Here is a 13,657-nt window from a genome sequence, read left to right on the forward strand (position 1 = left end):
CTGAATTCTTAAATACAGGGTATACTGATGAGGTCTTCCAGGGTGTTGGAAAGCACTTCTCCTTAAGGCAACGCTAAAACAGTTTCGTAAGTATGGGGGCAAGTTCTGGTTGAAGCTTTTTTAACACTATAATTGGGATGCCGTCAGGACCAGTTGCTTTACTGGAATCTAGGTTCTTGATTAGCTTGGCGACCTCATGCACGGATATTTGTATGTTACCTGTGAGCTGCCATTCTCATTCTCTCATAAAATTCAATTTTCTTGGTAAAAAAAACAAAAAAAACTACTTGATCAATTTACTTGATTTTTGATATGACATTTTTGTTCTGTGACAGATACATACAAAGATTTTTTTTCTTTTCTAATTAGGTTGAATTCTGGACAAGAACCGAGAAATGAAGTTTGAAAAGTCTGAAACCAAATAAAAAATTCAAAGACAATTGTTGGAATACTGACTGAAATCAAAGACACTTGCAGGAAACATGATTTTTACCTTCTCAATTTGCTAAGAGTGAGTTGAATATGTGGGAAACGGTCACGGAACTTTTCATTTAATTCTTTCTTTAAACTTGACGGTTTCACATAATCAATAATTGACGTCTGAAAGAAAAAAATGAAAGAACTTGAATATCACGACCCAATAATGCAACAAAGAATTCAAATGCAGCTGAAACCATATTCAATGAGGAAAAAATATACTCCTTCTTTAAAAGCAAATTTGTGAGTATGCAAAAAACAATGCATTTTAAATAAAAACACTATCATGCAATTTATCTGTCCTGTCGAAATGAGTAAAAATTACAAAAAATGGAAGATAAAAAAATTAAAATTTATCAAATAATGCAGTTTTACCGATTTAATCTATTCCATATAAAAAACTGATTTATCTCTCGTTTTTACTATTTCAAAATAGGAAATTGCGGATTGATAAAAATATTTTTTTTGTGAAAAATATTTCTAGCAGATTTTCTCAATCATTTTTTGTGATTTTTGGCATGACACATAATTCTGGAATAGTGATTTTTTTGTTGTTTTTTTAATATTTTTTTTTGATATCCAATGCACAAGCAATGCAAATTTAAATCCATTCAATCCAAAATTAAAATTAATTTGCATCAAAATTTAAATATTTTTTTTTGATATCCAATGCACAAGCAATGCAAATTTAAATCCATTCAATCCAAAATTAAAATTAATTTGCATCAAAATTTAAATATTTTTTTTTGATATCCAATGCACAAGCAATGCAAATTTAAATCCATTCAATCCAAAATTAAAATTAATTTGCATCAAAATTTAAATACATCATCATTTTTTACAGTTTGAGGGAGAAGGGGCAAATATTTGCAGTGAAACTTACTCTGTATGATGGAAATGTCAAAAGAGTTCGATAACTGCCAGCCTGAAGTTCAGGGTCGTCCAACAGATACGGTTCGTACTTGAGTTCATCTTCTTCAACAACTGAATCACAAAAACAGATTTTCATTATAAATAGACAAAAATAAAAAATTCTACAAACGTTTTACAATTGACCCTTGAACCGACTTCTGCATGGCCAGAAACACTTGGCAGATGCCATGCAAATAAAGTTTTTCATTGCAAAAATGGTAAAAATAATTTCAAATAAAAACAAATATTTAATTTTTTGCTCATAATCTGGACTAAAAACAACCCCCTCACACACACACACACCTTCAATGGCTGCCTCAGTTTTTTTGTCTCCATTTTCAGATGTGAAACAGATAAAATTATTTTTCCATTGTGCGCACACATACACGTATGTGTGTGTATAAAGTGTGTACACGTGCTTGAAAGTTACAAAATTTTAAATATTTGCAATTTTTCATACCATTCTCAATTTTTTACTTGATAGTCTTGACATATATTAATAACTGAAAAATTGAAAATAAAAAATTACAAATAATTACTACTAAATACTTAAAATTTAATTTTCTACCGCATTGTATACTTTAAAAGTGTAGAAACTGATTATACAATACCTAATAGCAGGGATATTCGGTGTTGCCCAGAGTAAAAGTGTAACATTATTACAACTTCTTTTTTTTGTTTGTATTTATTTCTATCCATCTTTATTCCTGTTTCCCCTTCCTCTCCCCACTCTTTTTTCACCACCAAGCACATTCCTCTCTTTGAACACACACAACTCTTCTTTATATAGATTCTTCAAGGAAGGAGTCGGCATAAGGAAAGTAACTTCTTGAAAAAAAAATCAGTTACTTTCCTTGTCTAACAGACTCTTTCTGACATGTTCTGCATCAGTATAAGATCAAAGAATTTTTTGATCTGGGGCAACGCTGATCAAGAAAATATAAACTTTGTGAATGTTTCTTTTGGATTTTTCAAGTTTTAGCTGGGGATAAAAACACACAGATAATTGCCATTTATATGAGGCTCTCAGAATCAAGCACCATACATAGGTATATAAGTATGGTGCCATATGAATCGGGGTGGGGGCTCATATAATAGCTGAATTTATTATAATAAAGTTGACTTAGTGAAAATAAAATTGACTTTAATAACAGAAAACAAAGTAGCCAGTTTTGTTTTGCATTTCGATAAATCAATTTTAAACAAATTCATAAATAATAAAACTTACAATTTCCACACTTTAAAAGTATACAGGTTAGTAGACTATTAAATTTAGTATATTTAGTAAAAATTATGATCTTTAATTTCTTGGCTGTTAACTATACATTATCTTTTTTCTTGATAAAAAAAAAAAAAAAAAGGAAATTTGATGATTTTTTTTATTATTAAAATACAAATTTATTATTTCATTCTTGTCCAGAATTCTCGCGTATATTAAAGAACAAAAATAAAAGAAGATCTGTATGATGTACGTACACATGACAAAAGAAAAATATATTCAAAAACTCACATAAAATAATCAAGTACTTTTATTTTTAAAAATGTAAACGTTGACATGTGTTAAAATGTTTTTGATTTATAATAAGGGTATGACCCAATGATTTCAACAATCTTACTTATAGTTAGGACAATCAATCAACCAAAATCCTTCAACCCGAGTGTGTAGAAGTGGTGTAGTCAGAATATTGAGCAATTTATGATTTTTGGAATATGATATTTTCTTTCCACCACAGGCACGTACATTATACAGATTTTTATTTTTGTTTTTAAATATAGCGAGATTCTGGACAAGCTATAAGTTGATGATGGTCGGAGATTAAATTGGCTGTTGATACATCATGGAATAAACATAAAAAAGTGGCAAGTTTATTCATCTCCAAAACTCAAGTCAACATTTTTGATCAAACGCAAAAGTTAGAGTGTTTTTTTTTTTGTTTTTTTCTTACAGTTTGTGATTTCTTAAGGAATTCAAGAAATGGAAGCTGAGTTGATACTGATGACTGCGGACAAAATTGGATAGACCTGAAAGGCAAGCAAAACCATATTGGTAGAAACAAAAGATTTTGGACAACAGTTACCATAGAAACTGGCGGAAAAGAACCAACTTGCATTTGGCAGCAATAGACGACGATGATAATGATGATGAGAGGGAAAGAGGAAAAAATTCTTGTAGAGGGAATGGTGTGGAGCGAAAAAAAGGTGGACAGAGGAGTAGGAGGAGGTGGAATTAGGTGGGTTGACAAAGTGGGAGGGAAGGAGATATATTTACACACAGAAGCAGTAGCAATGGTGGCAAGAGGAGGGCAGTAGACATGAAAAACAAAAATTAGTAATTTTTATTAAATGAAAAATAATAGTTGTTGCAGCTCCTTTAGCATTTTGGGAACCAGAAAGAAAAATATGACAAAATGTTTCTCTGTTAGTAGAAATAAAGTAAAATCTTAACTGATTTATTATGAAAAAAAAAAAAAAAAACAGGAACGATTTTACTTTAGAAATTTTAACATTTTCGTTTTTGATTGAAAGAAAATGGCAGAAAATTGAATTTCACTTTCAGATTTTGCATTTATCAGAATCAAACTTTTTTGCTATAATCAAAGCCCTGATCGATATTTAATTAAAAAAAGAAAAATTATTTTAAATAAAAAAAACAAAGCACGATTGATAATTTTTATTGCAGTATGAAAGACAAAAAAAAAAAAAAAATTCTAATTTAAGTATAACAGACCAAAGAAAATTTTATTTCAAATTTATGTGTGAAAAAACTAACAAACTGAAAAACATGGATGAAAAAAGAAAAAAAAAATACAACTGGTTACATAATGAATTCAAATTGTTAAAGTTCACTATGAAAAATACTTTTGTGTGTTTTTTTTTGGAATTTTATTCAAATGAAAAAAATTAACTTTATTTTTAGATGGTAATTTAAAAAAAAAATTGATTTGTGTAAATAAGATTCCAATTTCAGTAAAATAAAAAAAATGGAGATGACATCGATTCATTTCCTCCAAATCATTTCTATGAGTTAAAACGTTCAATACAAAAAAGTGAGAATTGGCAAGGGCAAATAAAACGAAAAAAGAAAAACTTTAGGGAAGTTTTTTTTTTTTAGTTATTTCAAGAACAAAGTAATATACATTTTTAATTCTTGTCCAGAATTCACTAGATTTAAAAAAAAAATAAATAAATAAATAAACATCTGTACATCAGTACATAATTGTGATAAAATGAAAATATATTCCAAAAATCACATAAATTCATCAAGTAATTTTATTTTTATAAAGAAAATCATTTTTAAACAATGGAAATTTGTAAGCATTACAGCAGAAATCTCTCAAATCTGAATCATTGAATTATTTCCCTTTGTACTTTTTAAGTTTTCATAATGGCAGACAAGACTTGTGTCACTCATAAAATTTGATTTTCTCATTGAAAAAAATAAAACTATTTGATAAATTCATGCGATTTTGGGAATATGATATTTTTGTTTCGTTGTGAATACATGCATCATACAGATTTTTATTTATTTAACATGGGAGAATTCTAGAAAAGAACCAAAATTGTTATCTCTTTAAAATGGGGGGGGGACAAACAAAAAAAAACAGTCAAGTCTTTCAGTGCTAGATATTATTTTCAGAACAAGTAAATTAGAAAATTAGTTTGAGTGCGAAAAAAGAAATTCTGTACATGAAGAAAAATCTTGTTTCTTACAATGCATAAACTAGGATCACCAAATTCCTCGTGAGAATCGTCTGATAAATGCTCATCTGTTAGTTCTTCATGGAAAAACTCAAAAATTATGTATTTGGTCAGAGAAGATGCATTTTGTTTTATCTTGAAGAAACTGCTAAAAAAATTGTGCTTATACAATATCACGATTAAGCGAGAACAAATTAACAAAATCAAAATAGACAAATGATTCCTAAACATTTTAATGAAATTCTTTAAAAATCGGAATATTTTGTTGGTATGTTGTGACTAAATCGTACAATTCTCAGTTTGTAAATTAATATCTAACAAACATTTTTATCATTTAATTTTAGCATTTCCGAGAGAGTGAGGCATGCTCAAAAAGAAAGTAACAATTCATATGTGATGTCAAAAAACTTTGGAAATTTTTTTTCCTTTTTAAAGAAAAAAAGGAATCCATTGGTACATATACAAAATTTAAAAAAATAAGGTTAAAAAAATTTTTTTTTTTATATAAAATTTTTACTTGCGATTTTGGAAAAAAATTTTGTTTCTAATTTAATATCATTAAATGAAAAAAAAATGAGCAAAAAAAAAATGTTCAATTCCATTGCAAATCGGCCATCAAATTTAAAAATGGTGGAATCAGATTGAAACTTTTGTTGGCCAAAAACGAAAAAATGAGTTTTTATTTGTGTAGAACTTGATATTAATGTATTGGCTTTTTCAGATTTAATTTAATGTATTGGCTTTTTCAGATTTTATTTAATGTATTGGCTTTTTCAGATTTTATTTAATTTATTGGCTTTTTCAGATTTTATTTAATGTATTGGCTTTTTCAGATTTAATTTAATGTATTGGCTTTTTCAGATTTTATTTAATGTATTGGCTTTTTCAGATTTTATTTAATTTATTGGCTTTTTCAGATTTAACTTCAGATTTAATTTAATGTATTGGCTTTTTCAGATTTAATTTAATGTATTGGCTTTTTCAGATTTAATTTTATGCGTTGGCTTTTTCAGATTTAATTTAATGTATTGGCTTTTTCAGATTTAATTTAATGTATTGGCTTTTTCAGATTTAATTTAATGTACTGGCTTTTTCAGATTTAATTTAATGTATTGGCTTTTTCAGATTTTATTTAATGTATTGGCTTTTTCAGATTTTATTTAATGTATTGGCTTTTTCAGATTTTATTTAATGTATTGGCTTTTTCAGATTTTATTTAATGTATTGGCTTTTTCAGATTTTATTTAATGTATTGGCTTTTTCAGATTTTATTTAATGTATTGGCTTTTTCAGATTTTATTTAATGTATTGGCTTTTTCAGATTTTATTTAATGTATTGGCTTTTTCAGATTTTATTTAATGTTTTGGCTTTTTCAGATTTTATTTAATGTATTGGCTTTTTCAGATTTTATTTAATGTATTGGCTTTTTCAGATTTTATTTAATGTATTGGCTTTTTCAGATTTAATTTAATTTATTGGCTTTTTCAGATTTAATTTAATTTATTGGCTTTTTCAGATTTAATTTAATTTATTGGCTTTTTCAGATTTAATTTAATGTATTAGCTTTTTCAGATTTTATTTAATTTATTGGCTTTTTCAGATTTTATTTAATTTATTGGCTTTTTCAGATTTTATTTAATGTATTGGCTTTTTTCAGATTTAATTTAAAGGTATTGGCTTTTTCAGATTTAATTTAATGTATTGGCTTTTTCAGATTTTATTTAATGTATTGGCTTTTTCAGATTTTATTTAATGTATTGGCTTTTTCAGATTTAATTTAATTTATTGGCTTTTTCAGATTTTATTTAATGTATTGGCTTTTTCAGATTTAATTTAATGTATTGGCTTTTTCAGATTTAATTTAATGCATTGGCTTTTTCAGATTTTATTTAATGTATTGGCTTTTTCAGATTTAATTTAATTTATTGGCTTTTTCAGATTTAATTTAATTTATTGGCTTTTTCAGATTTAATTTAATGTATTGGCTTTTTCAGATTTAATTTAATTTATTGGCTTTTTCAGATTTAATTTAATTTATTGGCTTTTTCAGATTTAATTTAATTTATTGGCTTTTTCAGATTTTATTTAATGTATTGGCTTTTTCAGATTTTATTTAATGTATTGGCTTTTTCAGATTTTATTTAATGTATTGGCTTTTTCAGATTTAATTTAATGTATTGGCTTTTTCAGATTTAATTTAATGTATTGGCTTTTTCAGATTTAATTTAATGTATTGGCTTTTTCAGATTTAATTTAATGTATTGGCCTTTTCAGATTTTATTTAATGTATTGGCTTTTTCAGATTTAATTTAATTTATTGGCTTTTTCAGATTTAATTTAATTTATTGGCTTTTTCAGATTTTATTTAATGTATTGGCTTTTTCAGATTTTATTTAATGTATTGGCTTTTTCAGATTTAATTTAATTTATTGGCTTTTTCAGATTTAATTTAATTTATTGGCTTTTTCAGATTTTATTTAATTTATTGGCTTTTTCAGATTTTATTTAATTTATTGGCTTTTTCAGATTTTATTTAATGTATTGGCTTTTTCAGATTTAATTTAATGTATTGGCTTTTTCAGATTTAATTTAATTTATTGGCTTTTTCAGATTTAATTTAATTTATTGGCTTTTTCAGATTTAATTTAATGTATTGGCTTTTTCAGATTTAATTTAATTTATTGGCTTTTTCAGATTTTATTTAATTTATTGGCTTTTTCAGATTTAATTTAATTTATTGGCTTTTTCAGATTTAATTTAATGTATTGGCTTTTTCAGATTTAATTTAATGTATTGGCTTTTTCAGATTTTATTTAATGTATTGGCTTTTTCAGATTTTATTTAATGTATTGGCTTTTTCAGATTTTATTTAATGTATTGGCTTTTTCAGATTTTATTTAATGTATTGGCTTTTTCAGATTTTATTTAATGTATTGGCTTTTTCAGATTTAATTTAATGTATTGGCTTTTTCAGATTTAATTTAATTTATTGGCTTTTTCAGATTTAATTAAATTTATTGGCTTTTTCAGATTTTATTTAATGTATTGGCTTTTTCAGATTTAATTTAATTTATTGGCTTTTTCAGATTTTATTTAATGTATTGGCTTTTTCAGATTTTATTTAATGTATTGGCTTTTTCAGATTTAATTTAATGTATTGGCTTTTTCAGATTTAATTTAATGTATTGGCTTTTTCAGATTTAATTTAATTTATTGGCTTTTTCAGATTTAATTTAATTTATTGGCTTTTTCAGATTTAATTTAATGTATTGGCTTTTTCAGATTTAATTTACTGTATTGGCTTTTTCAGATTTAATTTAATGTATTGGCTTTTTCAGATTTAATTTAATTTATTGGCTTTTTCAGATTTAATTTAATTTATTGGCTTTTTCAGATTTAATTTAATGTATTGGCTTTTTCAGATTTAATTTACTGTATTGGCTTTTTCAGATTTTATTTAATGTATTGGCTTTTTCAGATTTTATTTAATGTATTGGCTTTTTCAGATTTTATTTAATGTATTGGCTTTTTCAGATTTTATTTAATGTATTGGCTTTTTCAGATTTAATTTAATGTATTGGCTTTTTCAGATTTTATTTAATGTATTGGCTTTTTCAGATTTAATTTAATGTATTGGCTTTTTCAGATTTTATTTAATGTATTGGCTTTTTCAGATTTAATTTAATGTATTGGCTTTTTTCAGATTTAATTTAATGTATTGGCTTTTTTCAGATTTTATTTAATGTATTGGCTTTTTCAGATTTTATTTAATGTATTGGCTTTTTTCAGATTTAATTTAATGTATTGGCTTTTTCAGATTTTATTTAATGTATTGGCTTTTTTCAGATTTTATTTAATGTATTGGCTTTTTTCAGATTTAATTTAAAGGTATTGGCTTTTTCAGATTTAATTTAATGTATTGGCTTTTTCAGATTTTATTTAATGTATTGGCTTTTTCAGATTTAATTTAATGTATTGGCTTTTTCATATTTAATTTAATGTATTGGCTTTTTCAGATTTAATTTAATGTATTGGCTTTTTCAGATTTAATCTAATTTATTGGCTTTTTCAGATTTAATTTAATGTATTGGCTTTTTCAGATTTAATTTAATGTATTGGCTTTTTTCAGATTTAATTTAATGTATTGGCTTTTTCAGATTTAATTTAAGAAAACAAAAAATTATTTTAGAAAAGAAACTTAACAGAATAAGTAATTCACAAAAAAAAAAATAAATAAAGCGACGCCGTTCAGCTTTGAAATAACATGTATACACTAGCCACTTTAAAGTATCGTGATATGGCCAAACAGCTGTCAGTAGATTGACTATGCTTTACATATAATACAAATAAAACTTTATGTGCAAGTCCACCGTTCAACGTAAAAAACAAAAATACAGAAAAATATTATGTACATGCCCATCAAACCGAAGGAAAATATAAAAAAATTACGTAAATTGATCAAATAGATTTTTTTTTAATCAAGAAAATCAAATTTTATTAGTTATTAAAAAACAAGGGCTGACAATTCCACAACAATCCAAACTTGTGAGATCAGCCCTGTAATGCTAACGATTTTATATTAATTGATTAAAACCATTCAAAAATGATTTTCTTTAGTTAAAAAAGTCATCTATCAATTTATATGATATTTGAAATATGACAATTTTGTTCCGTGACAGATTGTGTTTTTTATTTAGGTTGATCTGTGGACTTGCACCAACTTAGTTATCCATGGACACAGGTTTCATCATCTCTACAACTCATATGTACATTCTACTTATAGACCGAGCTTTCTGGGAAGGGAAATTATGGTTTCCACTAAGCACAAAGCAATACTCATCTATAAAGAATAGAAATCTCTGAGGTTATCAAATAGCATGGAAAAAATATGTAAACAAAGAAATTACACAATTTTATAAATTCCCCCTACTGCCACCAGCAAGTTTGTTAGCATAGAGGTAAGACACCGAACACCGCTGATCAGAGTTTGAGGTGATCTGGGATTCGGGTTCCAAATCTCAATGGCGATACGCTTGCTACATCTAGCCAAATTGAAGAGTTGTGATACAATAAAACAGCTCTCTGAGGATGGCTATATTTTATACGTTATATTTTTTTATGTATTTGTTTATCAACAGCTGTTTCACCGTATTACGGCTCCTCAACGTGAAAATAAATGTTGGTCAACTCGACACTTTACTCAATTTCATGTTGTTTCCATGTCATCAAACGTGTATTGTCCAACTTAACTATAAAGAGGGCACTAAATAATCTATTTTTAAAATCTATAATATATAATAGTACAGCTTACTGCATAATTACTCGAAAGAAAGGATAAAATTCATGTATATTAATTAACCTCTTGTTGAAACCTCTTAAAAATTCTTGTGAAATTTGCTAAAATTCAATTTGTTCAACAATGTATGAATAGTATTGAACAGCATGCATGTATTGGCAATCTCGTATAAAATTATTATTTATGAATTAGCTTACAAAACTGAATTCTAAAGTTATATACCTTTTGTCATGTGTGTATATATATATATATATATATATATATATATGACAAAAGGTCCATATTCCAAATTTCAAAATGTTGTCCATCTTGCTGTTTATTTTTTTAAGCTTGTTAAAATGTTAAATTCTTGACAGCATCTGTTTCATAGGATAGAATCATTCATGCAATTACGTCGATTTTTGTTTAATTCATTCCTATTCAGCAACTGACACAATTACATGGATAATTCTGCACTACGAAACAGGTGCTGTCAAGAATTGAACATTTTAACATGCTTAAAAAAACATAAGATGGACAACATCTTGAAATTTGAAACATAGATTTTTTGTCATTTATTTGTATATGCTCTGTAGTTACATTGAGCTTCATAAATTAAAGACAAAATATAATTGAATAAGCATATTTTCCCACAAGCACACACACTTATATATTATAAATTTGCAATAAGCAAGACCATATATTAGTTGTATGGGTTATTGCGAATTTATAATATATAGGCTCAATTATTAACACTGATAATCGTTGAGTTTAATTAGTACAGGGTGACCAAAAAAAAAATGAAATGCACAGAGCTAAATGGAGGCCATCTAGAACATATGCTGTAAAACAGAGAAAAAAAAGACCCTAGTGTTTTGATGTGATGTTTTGAATATAATAAACTAGTTATGACCAAAGTTTCATTTCATTTGGACAACACACTAAGAAACGGGGCCTAATTAGAGTTGGGGCCCGTTTATTTTGGGTCACGCTGTATATGAACATTAGCAAAATTTAATAAGTAAATGCTATATATATATATATATATATATATATATATATATATATATATATATATCGTCTTGATTTCTAAACTATATCACATGTAATTATTCATTTTTGTTTTCTAATTAAAATGAACTTTTCCTTTCAATTCATGCATTTCAAACCATATTTTAAGTTTCAACTTTTCAACAGTAAAAACAAATAGATACCCTGCAAATTGTTTGCATTTTGAATAAAAATTTAATTTGTATTTATTTAAAAAAAGATGTTAAAGATTTATTAATACACTTCATACAAGTGAAAATCCCATGAAACTGCAGTAAAGCATTTAGTTAAGGCATATTTTTTATTATTATAAAAATGTTGGAAAAAATATTGAGTCTGTATGTATGCAAGGTCTGCTGTCTTGATTCAGTACTGTTCACATTTTAAGTTCAGTTTCATATATACATATATATATATACACACACACACAAATTACAAAACAATATATTCATTTTTATCTTCAAAAACGTTTTTCAAGAAAAAACCCATCTGTTTTGAAGTATCAGTTCTTAAGTATACATACATTATGCACATTGTATATAAACATTTCCTGGTGGTTGTTCAATATTCCGCTTATATTAACAAAAAAAAAAAAAAAAAATACAAAATATCTTAATGATGTGCACACTTATAAAACATTGAAAGATTTTGAACAACAGTTACCATTGAAACAAAAAGATTATATCAAAAATATCACAAATTGATCAAGTATTTTTATTTTAATAAAGAAAATCATTTTTAACCAATTAATAGGAAATTGTAGGCATTACAAGGCAGATCTTGCAAGTTTGAATTATTGTAGAGTTATCTACCCTTGTTTCTTCAAAATGACGATGCGAGACAGTAATGTTTTGCTTACTCATAAAATTTTATTTTCTTAGTTAAAAACTAGCAAGGAGACTCAACATTGTCCAGGATTGAATGAGGATCAACAAAACTTGCATCTTCCCATATTTTTACTGCCATCAAAATCGGCAAAATCACCCATTTTTTAATCAAATCAATTTATTGCCTGCTCTAATTAACAAGGAGAAAGCATCACATGCCTCCTTGTAGTGGCTTAGTCCACAATAATCTACATTGCATTGTAGAGAATCTGCTGTTGATTTTATAAAATTATCTGTAAATAATGGCTTCAGTTAAAGCTTAAAATACAAAAGTCAAGTATAATAGTTCAATTGTGCTCTAAACGGAAACATTTAGTTCGAATGTGCCCGTTTTATCAAAGAACCAACTGTTGATTTTATGAATTTTTTTTACATAATCCATTGAATTTAAGTTAAAAGTACAAAAGTCAAGTATCATGGTTCAACTGTGCTCTAAAAAGAAACGTTCCTTTTGAATGCGCCTTTGTCTTAGGATCTACAGTTGATTTTATAGGCTGGGCTTTCCTGCTTGTGTGGTGAGAAACCTTCTCAACTGACCTTGTGATGTTGACGTTACAAAGTGTTAAATTTATTCATAATCAGACTTTCTCTTTTAATCCGACTTTTTTGGATTATCGATACTTATCTGACGCATTCCGATACAAAACCTATGTAAGAACAACCCCAGACACATCAAATACCTTTGTGTGAAATTTTAAAAAAACTCACCCCAACCATTTTCAAATCCATAGAGAAAAAACTCTCTCTCACACACAAAGTTCATTTTATATAATAGACAGATCTTTATCAATTTACGTAATTTTTGGAATATGACATTTTTGTTCCATCACAGGTATGTACATCAAGAATCTACAATTGATTTTATGGACTAGACCTTTCTGCTTGTGCGATAATAAAATTTTTCAAATGTACTTGTGATGTTATGTTGTAGAAAAATGTTAACTTTGGTCAAAATCAAACTTCCTTCTTTAATCCGATTTTTTGATTTTCGATCCATATCCGACACATTCCGATACAAAACCTATGTAAGAACACTCCCGGACACATGAAGTACCTTTGTGCGAAATAAAAAAAAATCAGTCCAACCATTTCCAAATCCATAGGGAACAAACGCAAAGTTCCTTTTATATAATAGTAGATTAGATAAAGCTACTTGATCAATTACATGATTTTTAGAATATGACATTTTTGTTCCACCACAGGTATGCACATCAGAGACTTTTCTTTATTTTTAGGAAATTCTGAACAAGAACCCATTTTCTATATTATTTGATATTTGGATTGATATAAAAATATTATTTCGTTTAATATTAGAAAATCTCTTGAGAATAAGTTTCGGAGATAAAAGCATAACAA

The 13,657-nt window shown here is 26.6% G+C and overlaps 1 protein-coding gene across 12 annotated transcripts in view; it reads right to left on the reverse strand.

Annotated features, from left to right (window-relative positions):
• The window catches only part of LOC145260510 (CDK5 and ABL1 enzyme substrate 2-like), a 144,106-nt gene that overhangs the window by 24,842 nt on the left and 105,607 nt on the right, over positions 1-13,657 (reverse strand). For all 12 annotated transcript variants that reach the window (XM_080118665.1, XM_080118718.1, XM_080118698.1 and 9 more), the window contains 2 exons: positions 1,361-1,461; positions 494-600 (listed from right to left, as the gene is read on the reverse strand). In XM_080118665.1, coding sequence (XP_079974791.1) covers positions 494-600; positions 1,361-1,461 — 208 coding nt within the window. The remainder of the gene's footprint in view (positions 1-493; positions 601-1,360; positions 1,462-13,657) is intronic.

Source organism: Euprymna scolopes, chromosome 3 (assembly GCF_053919585.1).
Source record: "Euprymna scolopes isolate OS-2025 chromosome 3, ASM5391958v1, whole genome shotgun sequence".
NCBI classification, from domain to species: Eukaryota; Metazoa; Mollusca; class Cephalopoda; order Sepiida; family Sepiolidae; genus Euprymna; species Euprymna scolopes.